This window comes from Lytechinus variegatus, chromosome 3 (genome assembly GCF_018143015.1).
Source record: "Lytechinus variegatus isolate NC3 chromosome 3, Lvar_3.0, whole genome shotgun sequence".
NCBI classification, from domain to species: Eukaryota; Metazoa; Echinodermata; class Echinoidea; order Temnopleuroida; family Toxopneustidae; genus Lytechinus; species Lytechinus variegatus.
The window spans coordinates 34243575-34256676 of record NC_054742.1 but is presented as its reverse complement, the minus strand read 5'-3'; the positions used below and the strand labels follow the sequence as shown (position 1 = coordinate 34256676).

General features: G+C 34.4%; 1 protein-coding gene across 10 annotated transcripts in view; it reads right to left on the bottom strand.

Moving 5' to 3' along the window:
* Positions 1–13102, bottom strand: part of LOC121410846 (interaptin-like) — a 113202-nt gene that overhangs the window by 55704 nt on the left and 44396 nt on the right. For all 10 annotated transcript variants that reach the window (XM_041603169.1, XM_041603171.1, XM_041603176.1 and 7 more), the window contains 3 exons: positions 8201–8254; positions 6216–6315; positions 5485–5669 (listed from right to left, as the gene is read on the bottom strand). In XM_041603169.1, coding sequence (XP_041459103.1) covers positions 5485–5669; positions 6216–6315; positions 8201–8254 — 339 coding nt within the window. The remainder of the gene's footprint in view (positions 1–5484; positions 5670–6215; positions 6316–8200; positions 8255–13102) is intronic.

Genomic DNA, 13102 nt, shown 5'->3' with positions numbered 1-13102 from the left:
AAGGATTATTATACTCAGGATGATACTGTAGTTATTTTGAATGAAACAAAAAAATCTCAGAAGCTATTTACAAACATTCCGATTACCTTTCAACTCGTACATAATCGATAATGAAAGACCGCTATCCAGGTACTGCTATTAAATTTTAAAATCATTTTTTGTAATCTTAAAACTGACATTAATACTAGTACATGTTCTTTATCATACAATACATTCCATAATATGCTCTTCTTGGATTTATACAGGTCTGGTAAATCTTGTTTTCTTGTCACAAAAAATGAGATTTGGTCTTCTCAGTGTGTCGTAGTGGTATGATAAACATTGTATTCAATATAGAATTATCACTTCGGCTATAGCTATCAATTTAATGATACCTGCTAATAATATCTACATATTTTTCTTTAGAGTGTTAGTAAAGGTACTTTGCTGTTACATAATTACATTTATTATTCATATTTCTTTCATTTTCAAACTAAGAAGTGCTGATGAAGTTCACTTCATAAGGGTGTCATGTCCGTTACGCTAGTATATTATCAAATATTAGGGCATGAATAAAAAATAATCTTTTCTATCAACCTTTTCTCCTTTAATTAGGTGTGGTGGATGGTAGTTACTGGAAAATACTCATTAACTGTTGTTAATCGGTGTAAAATAAATTTTTCTAAATATTTTTTTGTTTTATAAAAATTGTACAAAAATACCCCCTCTCAAATTGCAAAATAATAGAAGATATTACAGATTACCAGTTATGATATGTGTCTCTAACCTCTAGCCTTAAAATGTAAACAATTAGACTTGTACCATATCTTGTAATAAAATAATTATATTCGCTTACAAAAAGTGGACGAAACTGTCATGTCCGTTACGCTTCGTGTGTCATGTCCGTTACGCTACATTTTGAGCTAGGAATACAGAATGCACTGTAAAACTGTTGTTAAACACCATTTTATGGATAGAGCATGATCTTAAGGTTAAATTAACACCAACGTCAGGTGCATGCAATCTTAGAATTCACAGGAATTTTGATAAGCAATAGGAGGTAAAAATGCTTCGTCCATTTCGTGTCATGTCCGTTACGCTCACAAAGAGTGCAATTTCTCTGCAACTGTTCAACGAAACGATTTGAAATTATATGTGTATGTAACTGATACTTAAATGTGTCTGATAAGCTTAGTAACAATTATCAAAAGACTGCTAATTATACTGTATAAACCTTTGAATTACAAAAATTTGTCTGAACGTCATGTCCGTTACGCTGGAATTGACCATGTACATTCAACTCACTATTTCTTTACTTGGTTTATGAAAAAAAATTGGGTGGCAATATTGCAGAGAAATTAATCATCCTGCCAATAGTACAATTTCCTTTTTAGTACAATAAAGACTATTAGTATGAAATTTTCTATTATACATTCTAAATGCAAGTTAGAAGGGTATTTTATACCTCATTTCTAATACTTTAAGACAGTGCAATCAATAGACAAAATTCATTAGCTTTCATTTAGCTTGTATTACATATTACATTCATATCTTGGAGGTAGCTGTGAACCTGGCAATTCAGGATTTAAATGATTATGAAGCTTTCTCTAAATTGTATTGAAGCCAACTTTGAACTAAACCCTAATTGAATTTTACCATGAATAGACTTCCTGTCTATTCATAGTACCCTTGGTACACTTCTGAATAAACTTCTTGTCTATTCAAACCTTGATGCCCTTATTGGCCCTTTTTGTTGTAAGGAATTATCACTTCGTATAATTTCAATACATGTGAGGCTATACAATGTATTATCATTGAAAGGAATGAATAAAAAGAACTTATTGTTTTTCCTCTAATACATGTAGGTGAGTCAGGAACATAATGTAGGCATACTACAAATTCTAGACAGCTTGTGTACATTATGAAATAAGAATGTGTAAAATGCTATGATGAAATTATCGCTAGAGGGTATTCATTTGTCTCGCAATCTACTATGGTCAACAAGGAAATTCGTGATCACTCTCGCAAAAAGTGTTCACTGGCTTTCTAGGAAATTCGTGATCACTCTCGCAAAAAGTGTTCACTAGCTTACAAGTTCACGAGCTTTCGAGTGCCGCTGCAACTCTTTATCAAGTGACGAAAATTGTCTGATATCGTACTCTATTTATACTAATCTCCAAGACCGTACGCACGAACGCGAGAACAATAGGTGGGCACTGATCCGTTGTGCGATTGGTCAGGAGTGTCCTTCCACATACCGCTCACGGGTGTGGAAGAGATACGTCGATGACACTTTCATAATTGTAAATAATTCTGAAGCAGAAAACCTACTCACATACATGAACAGCCAGCAACCGTCCATCCAGTTCACTCTGGAGACTGAACAAGGAGGGAAATTAGCATTCCTTGATACGCTAGTCCAAAGACACGAGGGCGGGAGACTTTCCACCTCTGTCTACCGCAAGCCCACTCATACAGACCAATACATACCATATGATTCTAATCATGACAAATCGGTCAAGAAGGGTCTTGTTAAATGCCTGTTCGACAGAGCAGCACGTATTATAACTCACCCGCCTGAACTCCCGAAAGAAAGAGCACACATACGTGGCACCTTATACAGCAACGGCCACCCACGCCGTTTTATCAAGAACATTTCAAGAAAAAACAACCACCAAGGGATCAGGTTTTCAAGACTTGTACAGTCTTGCCATACATAGATGGCCTTTCACAACAACTTAAACGCCGATTAGAAGGTCACGGTATCTGAACGGTTTTCCGCTCGGACACCACCTTACACAAACAGCTTGTACACCCCAAAGACCCTATCCCTGATCACAGACGTGATGTCGTAGTATACAACATTCCTTGCCAGGGATGTGACGGGTCTTACATCGGAGAGACAGCCCGACCAATAGTTGAACGCATTTCTGAACACAAGCGCGATGTTCGGTTACAGCGAACTGACACATCCGCGGTGGCAGAACATGCTTGGGAGAAGCAACACCACCCAGATTGGGAGGGTGTACATTGCATTGCCAAAGAAAGACTTTGGTATACACGCAGGATTAAGGAGGCTATTAGTATACGTCTTTGTCTCAACAACTTTAACAGAGACAGCGGGATCGACATCCCCGATTTCTGGATGTGAACCATCTGACAGCACAATACCCCCTTACCTGGCAGTGCACGCCAACCCAAACGTTCCCGGCCCCGATCGAGGGACCGCTCAGCTAGTCAACCCCCGCCCACGGGAAACTAGTGAGCCCGCCAATTTTTTTTTTTTGTCTCAATTGCATATTGCCGACCCACTGCGTATTTGCATATACCCCCGGTTTATTTGCATAACTCCTGACTAATCGCACAACGGATCAGTGCCCACCTATTGTTCTCGCGTTCATGCGTACGGTCTTGGAGATTAGTATAAATAGAGTACGATATCAGACAATTTATTTGATAAAGAGTTGCAGCTGCACTCGAAAGCTCGTGAACTTGTAAGCTAGTGAACACTTTTTGCGAGAGTGATCACGAATTTCCTAGAAAGCCAGTGAACACTTTTTGCGAGAGTGATCACAAAATTCCTTGTTGACCATAGTAGATTGCGAGACAAATGAATACCCTCTAGCGATTATTTCAATCCGCAATAATGAACCTATTTAGTAATGCTATGATATTTAGACACAAATTATACTTTGATTGATTCCATCTTAGTAAGGGCCCTTAAGTCCATCAGAACATTTCTAAAAGCTCAATTTTTATAAAAAAATCTCAATGCAAACAGTGTCAATGAAAGTTCAGTTATGGACACTGGATGAGTATATACATTGCGATGCATATGTCATTATGTCATATGAGTGTGTACAATAGAATTAAATGTGTCTATGTGCATTGTGAAAAAAAAATGACAGGAGTCAAAGTTGTCATCCCACTGCATGTTCTGTGAGTTCAACAAAGCAGACAAATGATTAATAGTTTAAGGACAGAACGATCTGTTAAAGTGCAGTTTCTTTTGGTAATGCCCCAAGGGGGGGGGGCACTTCCATTTATGAGTGGATAACTTGAACCTTGAAGAGCAATCCCTTTCAGCAGCTTCAAAGCTATCCCAGGATGAAAAAACATTCTGTGTATCAGTTCAAGGTGCCATGGTGAAGGAATTTGATATTTCACTTAATATATGATGGGAGGGAGGGGGGGGGGACCTAAAGCTATGCACTTTGTTTACAAACGATAAAAAATATGCCAATTTAATATTTGAGCAATTTACAGTATAAGAAAACATGAAAGTAAAGTGAATATTAAGTGAATATATCGCCAAACTCCAAAGAGTTGCTGGTTTTCTCTGCATTTTATTGCAGCCTCTGTAGAAAAAATTGAATAGGAATCATTCATCGGACTACAGTACAGTCACATTTCCATGCATGGAGTGCAATTGGCATTGCATGTGCAATGAGTGGTGCGTAGCTTTGGGACAAGCATAGCTTCCTTTACCATACATAAGTGAGTGTGCAAGTAAAAAATTCTTCTTGCTTAACAGCATAACAGACCAAACAGGAGACTGCATTGCGACCAGGTGCGACCAAGAATGGGCACGTTACAAATGTAACATAATAAGAGTGTCAAAAACACTAAAATTCAGAAAAAGGGTACATATTTCGCTATTAAGAGATCTATGTGTTTACAGTCAAATTTGCGAGGGTATAAAGAAATACTACGATGCTTAAAGGATGTACTTTTTGCCCCTACAATACATGAGTCCCATTTGAGCGAGGTGTGGGAGGTGGAGCAGTAATAAAACTAAACCCAATTTAAGAAAAGGTAAAGCCAACATCTGTGACATAACAAGAAATTGCACTACTTGTAGGGGTCAATTCGTTATCCACCCATCAATGTAAGTGCCCCCCCCCCCCAAGGCAAACCATACTAAAACCACTGATATAGACCATGATTTAGATAAAGAGAGTTTAGAGTACAAGTCAATGACTCATATTCTGAACTCTTGTATAAATAGTTAAGACATGGTTCAAGTCTGTTCTAAAATCATGGGAACATAAAAATTATCAAGCATATTTTTTCATATTTCCTGGACTCTTTTCTGAAGTATAGATACTTGTAGGGAAGAAAAATTCACATCCTACTCTTATTATTTCCAGACGGTTTTGAAATATTTCAGATGACAAATGAACTCTCAATATGAACATCTCCTGTGTAAGAGACTTGTATCAAATATTTGGCTTTCATTAGTTAAACCCCAAACGTAGACCACAATTCATTTCAAGGAAGTGTTTCATGAAAAGTACTTGTCAGACGTTTTATCTGACAGGTCTCGTTTTATCCAACAGTTACAATAGGAACAGTGCTTTTCAGCCAATCAAAATCAAGAAAAGTTGTCAGATCCAACAATAAAAAAAAAGTTGATGAAATGGGCCATAGGGTCAAATTGTAGAGATGGTTGACAACTTGAATATGTATCAAATGTTATTTGACAGAGTGGTATTGTTTTCTTACTTCTTTCCGATATTGCTTGAAAGCTGATGGAAGCTGCTCCTGGGGAACTTTACTCCATCGCTCCTCTTCTTCCAGGGGAATTTTCTCCTCAAACGGTACCTCATGGACCGGTTCTAAGTTGGACTTGGTCCTCATTGCTTTCTTAGGAGTGCCAGTCTTGTTACGAGAGCTGTCATCTTCTATCACTGTTATCGCGTAAATGTCAAAATTGGAATAACAAAAATTTAGGGGAAACTGTTCAAGAACAGATCTTAGAATGAGATCAAAGTTCAACTTTCATTTGTTTTCTTTTAAATATAAAAAATAAGAAATCATGCTAAATGATTTCCAACTGATAAAGATAAATAAGTAAATTTAGGAAATAATTGGAAAGGAATATACACACTGTCATCTTTGACTGTTTCTTTTCAATAATATTAATATGAACTTTGATATTGGGAGAAATTGATTTTAAAGCAATTTCTATTTTTAAAAAATGTGAACATGGCCACAAGATAGTACTGCATAAAGCAAATATTTAGTAGGTACAGATATCATTTTTTTTTTATTAAACTCACTATCATGTTAAGGAATTACTATATTCACAAATTTGTTGTGTAGTCATTAAAAGTAATGGTCATGCACAAAAACAGCAATTCTAGTTGTATTAGACAAGCGATATTGTAAAAAAATAAAATCACTTCAGAAATGTTAATCTCATTGCATATTAATTCATCGTTTGCCTTTATCACCTTTATTTATGTTCTTTGGCTTTGGGGGATCTAAGTTTTTGGGTGTTCCAGGTGGTGTTGGTTTAATGGCTGCATCTGTTGACTGTCTGCTTTGTAGTTCCTATGAAACGATAAAAATTATTGCCAATTCATTTAAAAAAGAGTTGTTTTAAAATACAACTACTTCTATAACCAAGACCTCAATCAGAAATGGTAAGACATATTCCCATATACATTTTGATCTAAAAAACATGTCCAAAGTTATACAGAAAATGTGATGACATCTTCAGGATTTCAAAATGTCAAGACTAACATGGAGGGGAAGGCGGGGCAAGTTGAGCCACCACCCCCAAGCCAATAATGAATGAGTCAGACATTGTGGTGGTGTCATGTATTGATGACCCATTACATAACCTTTACCCAACCATATTGTTTTTGACTTTGAAACAAAAAGCACTTTTTTAGACGGAAAAATATAAATTTTAGCCAAAAACGTAAAAAAGAGTGTAAAATAGAGTGCTTTTTACCCACACACGTATTTAAATATAATAAAGAAATAAGAAAAATATTGTTAGTCCAGGTATGGATCTTCATTCTTGTCATAGTCTTTTAAATGATGGATGCATAAGAAATGTGTGGATGTGAAAATATTGCATTAAGTTCGGACTGGGGTACTTTGAGCCAGCCAACATGGGGCAAGTTGAGCCATGGTAATTCTTATGGTAATAAGAATGAAAATAAAAAAAAAACTTGAAAAGCCTTGATATGCAGGCATAAAGGTGTAAATTCACATGACAGTTTTTTTTACTTTTAGAGGATGTTAGCATTTATAGAGAATTAGCAAGTGAAAAGACTTGAAATAAAAAGTTGACATGCTGCTTCTTCCCGCATACATTTTGTACATAGTTTTTGTGGCTCAACTTACCCCAGAAGGTGGCACAACTTACCCCATATATGGGGCAAGTTGAGCCATTTGACATCTTTTTTTCAAAGGTCACAATGAATTTCAGTATGGGGGTAGAAAGTTATATATATAGGTGAAAAATGTTTCCCAAGAATCAAATTTAAAGGCAAGGTACTTATTTCTACAATATTATTATTCATATCAATTCTAACATGCAAAATGCAAAGAGTGTCATAACTTACCCCGTCTTCCCTTATATGTATTAAGTATAGCTACATGCAAGATTGTGCTTTATTATCATCAGTCCTATTAAATGATGTAACAAGTTTGTGAGAGCAATTCTTGACAGATTATTATGCATTAACTTCAAGAAAATTATTTGGAGGTGGCATTCTCGTCATTTTTTGTTAATAAGTCTAATGCCTCTGCATCATTGTTTGGCAGTTTATATCCCTTGAGTTTGTACAGAAAAATAATGATGACCATTGTAGCTCAGATTGTTTTTTCATTTGGAAAACCTGATATACTAAAACTGTTATTGGGCCAAAAAAAATGCACTATTAGAGTTGTACATGTAATTGCCAAAAAGTTAATAATTTTATGGTGTTCAAATCAAGATTGTGACACTCTTCCAGCGGCTTGCGGAAAGGAAAATTGAAAATGCATTTGCAGCAGTGGTTTGAATATTCATGAAATTATTAAAATGTCAAATCAGTAACCATCTATACGTATCACAAGACCCCTGCTTGCAAACATAAACGATTATAAAACATTTCCCTATCCAAATGAGCAGTTGTCTAGCCATCTGCAAAGAAGATTTTGTTTCTACGGCATGCCTGACATATGTCCTGTTGTCAGCTATGCACATGGTTCAAAAGAAATGTGTTTACTGTTATCCATTTTATCTAAAATTCCTTGACAAAGCTAATAGCTCAATAATTCAATCCTGTGGTTGCCAACATCAGGCATGGATTAACCACAAGAAAAAGCAAGCAGATCAAGCTATCCACTGTGGCTTACTGATAACCTTGAATGAACATCTAATCAATATTTTAGAAACCATAGCTTTCTTTGAAAGGCTCTTTAAAGATTCTCTTTTTACCTGTTTTCTTATAGATGAAGGTTGTCTACTTGAAAGGCCACTCTTGATTTCTCTCTGTGAAAATAAAAGATTGGGGTAGTTGGTCAAACACTGTAATTTACGCTGAATATCCAGTATACATGTCTTACCTTTATTTCAAGTGCAGTGATGGTGCTGGTGATCAGAACATACATGTAAATGTCGCTCCAGGTAAAGTGGAGAGCGTAAATTACTCAAAGAAATGTAATATAGTCAGTCTTAGCACCAACTTTCAATTTAGTGCTAAGACTGGAGAAAAAATCAGCTTACATTAACTGTTGACACAATACTAAAAACCTTTAATAAGCTAAAAACTGATAGGAGAAGAGAAATGGTTTACAAACTGGTTTGTTTAGATTGAGTCAAATATTTTAACTATCACAGAAAAAAAAATCATTTTAAAAACAGGTTGCTACATGTAACTGTCTGTCAGATGACATCCATTTGTTGATTTGGAAATTACAAGTGGAATGCCTCAGGCAGTCTAACCTCCAATATGTGATTCGATGTAGCGGCAGTGCTGACTTTGAAAAGAATATCAAAAATGAATCATTTTTCACCAAAAACAGCCATTAATTTGATCATGAAATTTTAAGTTTGATGACCTCAAAGGACCTTTGACTTTGAGAGCTGAAACTAACGCAAGAAGATCAGTGATAATTGATCATCCTTATCTTCAAGTTTCACAAATTAGATCCCTACCTTCAAAGTTATTATCACATTTCAAAAACTTAATCTTGGATAAAATTTCAATATTACCAAAACACAGTCAGTGATACTCGATTACCCTTTTCTTTCCCCTTAAATTCATGAAACAGATCCATGAACTTTCAAAGGTGTCATGACATTTTGGTTAAGATTTCAATGTTGCCAACAACCGCCAGCGTCAGAAAAGTGGTGCCTATTGTTTCCCTCCTGCTATGCAGGTGAGACAAATATAGTTCCATCACTGATAAATATACAGTGATTAAGTACTTGTTAATGTACTATATGGATATGATTGAATGTAAATCCCCCCCCCAAAAAAAATGGTTAGCATTAACAAAAACAATGTTAAGCATAACTGGGTCTTATTTGCACATAGGCTCCTGAAAGACCACCATTTCTTGGTGAACACTTTTCAACAAACAAGTAGTTAAGATTATTCAGATTGAATCTACAACTTTGTATGCTCTTTAGCAATTTCAGAATTTCATTGCACTAAAGCCAAACAAAAAAGGATACAAATATGCAGAAACAAATTTACAGCAAAAAGTACATGTAAATCCAAGTATATCAAACCTAACACTTTCTTGTATATACATACATATACATTTTTTTTCTCTCTCTCTCTCTTTACCAGTACTTACAGAAAATTTGTGCAGAAGAGGATTTTAAATTTTTTTTAATCCAAAAGTATTCAGTTTAATTTTTTCATGCTTTCTTGGAGACACTTTCTTATATTGTAAAATCAGTAGGCTCTACTCATCGAATTAAAAAAAAAATGCACCAATTTTGGCAAGACAGCAAACAATCCATAATATGCAAACTTTCTTGATAAATCCAATCAATTGATATTTCACCACATATTCAAACTTTTTTAGAATTTTTTTCAAATAAAAAGTGAAAAATGCTCTTAGCTTCATCACTGTAAACAAGGAATTTCATGAGGCAAATATGTTAATTCATTTATAATTTGTATACTTTTAAAAAGAACTTTTATTGAAGTATTCTACTGCAAAATAAGAAACAAATAATTGGAATACCAGTGGTATGCATGAATTATTTTTCACTGGATAAAAATGTAGCCTAGTTATTTGAAGTAACTATTATTCCTTTTACATGTACATGTATATATTCAGAGATGAGTTAGAGTTTCCATGGTTATTATAGATTAAAATGAAACTGTTATAATTACACAATATAATGCTAGTATTAATTACAATGAAATGCTAAAATTATATGTAGTTAATCTACTTGTATGAATATAGCCATAAGTTATTAAAAGTAATGACACATGCCCACTCATTCTGAGTATCTCACCATCTTCGTGATAATTTTACCCCCCCAAAAAAAAAAAATTAAAAAAATCATAATTGATATATGGATTGTTATCATATCAAATCTCTTTATTATCATATTATTATAGCCATCTTTGTCAATGTTGTTAATTGTGTTATAAATTTCTAAATAAATGTTATTGTTATCATCACCAAAACCACTGATGTACAATAAATGTAGACATTAGATGTACATTATTTATTTCATTATTCATCAAATTAATTATTGTCATCTTTGTTTGTTTTTAAGAAAATTCTTCAGACTAGGTAATTCTTTGACATTGATGGTTCAGAATAGGATACCAGGGGTCCATTTCATCAACATTTTTATCTGACAAGCTGTCATATTTGACAGCTTACTTTAATTCTGATTGGCTGAAAAACACTGTTAATATGCAAACTGTCGGATAAAATGGGACTTGTCGGATAAAACGTATGACAAGTCCTTTCATGAAATGCTCTTCAGAAATATTCCAAGAGTTAGGACCAATATTGCACAAATTGAGGATGAGCGCAATATAGTGCAATATTGGTCCCAACGAGTAGAATATTTCTGGTATTCCATGAAATAAAGCAATCCAATATAATCATTATTATATCCTACAAAAATAAAATCAAGTATGCTGATTGGTTAAATAGCATCATGTGACCAAACGTATTCTCACTATTTTGTGATGATGTTGACAATGAAACGCCCACTGAAGAAAAGTTACTATTCCGTGACCTCATTGATGGAATAGTGCATTATTCCATCATTGACGTCATAGATCATTTTTTGTCAGACAGTTTGTCAGATCTGACAACTTTCCTTGATTCTGATTGGCAGAGTGGCATTGTTACTATAGTAACTGTCAGATAAAATGGGACTTGTCGGATAAAACGTCCAACAGGTCCTTTCATGAAATGCTTCCCAGGTCTCATAAGATCAGTTTGATTAGAAGTATGAATATATTCAGCTCTTTATCATGTAGTATCACTATGCTCTCTATTGTGCATTATATTGCATTGATTGTTGTGCTGGTTATAATTTTTATGCATTCGCACATGCCCATTAGACTGTTCAATAAAGTATATTGAACAACAACTTTTGTACAGAAGCCTATGGGATATTTGTCAGATTTCAGTTCAATACGATCTTGTATTGCATAGGATTATATGATGCATACTATTGTTTTTCATGCATTGCTAACTTTTGCTTACCAAATTTGATTAGCATCATTGGTCATAAACAAACAAATCAGTATAGTACTATTGAAATCTTCAACATAATTTGCATAATATGTATAGAAGTCTTCATCAAGGAAATTGTGATGCACTACAAGGAAAATTGTTACCTGGACCTGCATGAGATTTTTTTTACACAGGACCTATAACAAAATGAGATGGGTGGATGGTGATGATATGTGCGAGAACAGCAAAACAATGAATGATTGTTTGGATGGAAGGTGAATACACACAAATATGAATAAGTGATATATCCAACTCTTCAGGGTAAGGTTTGAAGCATGTCTTTATATAATATCTCTTTCAGTTCAACTCATAATTTTCACAACCATATTTTGCAGAAAAAGAGTGAAGTGAAATGTGAATGTGTGTGAGTCCACAGACCTACTAGCATTATAATGGTAGAAACTACATTTTTTTCATAGTTTATACCACTGTAGAGATGACATTGAAACCTAAGAACCACTCAGAAATGTAAAACCAAGAAGTATCTTCAAGATACTTTTTGCTGAGTTTGACAATTTTATAGAAATAAGTGCCATTCATTCCTTATCAATCCACAATAAATTTATCAGAAAATCAGCTTTATATTAATTATGAGCATACAGTAAGTATCTCTCTCCAGACTCAATCTCTTGTTCAGCCTGAACCTGGGTTAGTATTCGATTTATTCTTGGCAATCAAGTGCTGACTAGATTTTCATTCATATTGCAAATGCTAAAAGAGATAGTGGAATCAGACATATAGTGACCACTGGATTACAAATACCGCCCTCTCCTGGCATTAAGAAGAATATTTTAGGACTAGCATCACATTCTGCACATCAGGAGATTTGCATTACATCCCAATACATTGCATGGTGCTTAAAAATTATGACATTAGATCTCATGTTTTGTCATATTTCTATTTTTTCTAACATATAATTCAGTGTTTCTTAAAATATATAATGGTATATTAGTAGTAATGGTATAGTAGTAGTTTGGGTAAATTATCTTGCAATTTATATGCGTCTTTAAAAAAAAAATGATATTCTAACATGTGTTATTACATGTATTTGTACAAATATTGGAGTTGTACCAATGAAAAGTAGATTAAATACACAATCACGTGTTAGTAATATTACATGAGATTAGATTTCATTTCAATATCTAACAAAAAATAGCATGACAAAGTCAAATATCAGACTGTAAATTTCATAACTCTAAAGGCAAGACCAATTTCCTATCGAGGGCACATATCTACATGTATATTCCAGCGCAAACTGGAAAAATTGAAAGGGTCACAGAAATATCCAAAGCTAATGAGGGAGAATCAAGTTCTATCAGTTGGCCATCCATGACCATGGTATTGGAGGTTCTTGATTACATTATGCCCTAAAATATGCTGCAGGGAAGTCAATTAAACATACATGTAAAAAATGAACATCTTTACAGAGGAATGAAATTTGAGAGCATTGCCTAGTAGAAGTAGTGATCATCTTGAAATTCAAAAAAATATGCTATAGTTCACGGTATATTTCCTCTAAGCAAAGTCTGTTACTTAGATTCAAGAGCCTTATCATGGTAAGAATATTTACAACTGCCAAAAGGTCTTAATGACAATAACATTAAAGCTGGTTGTT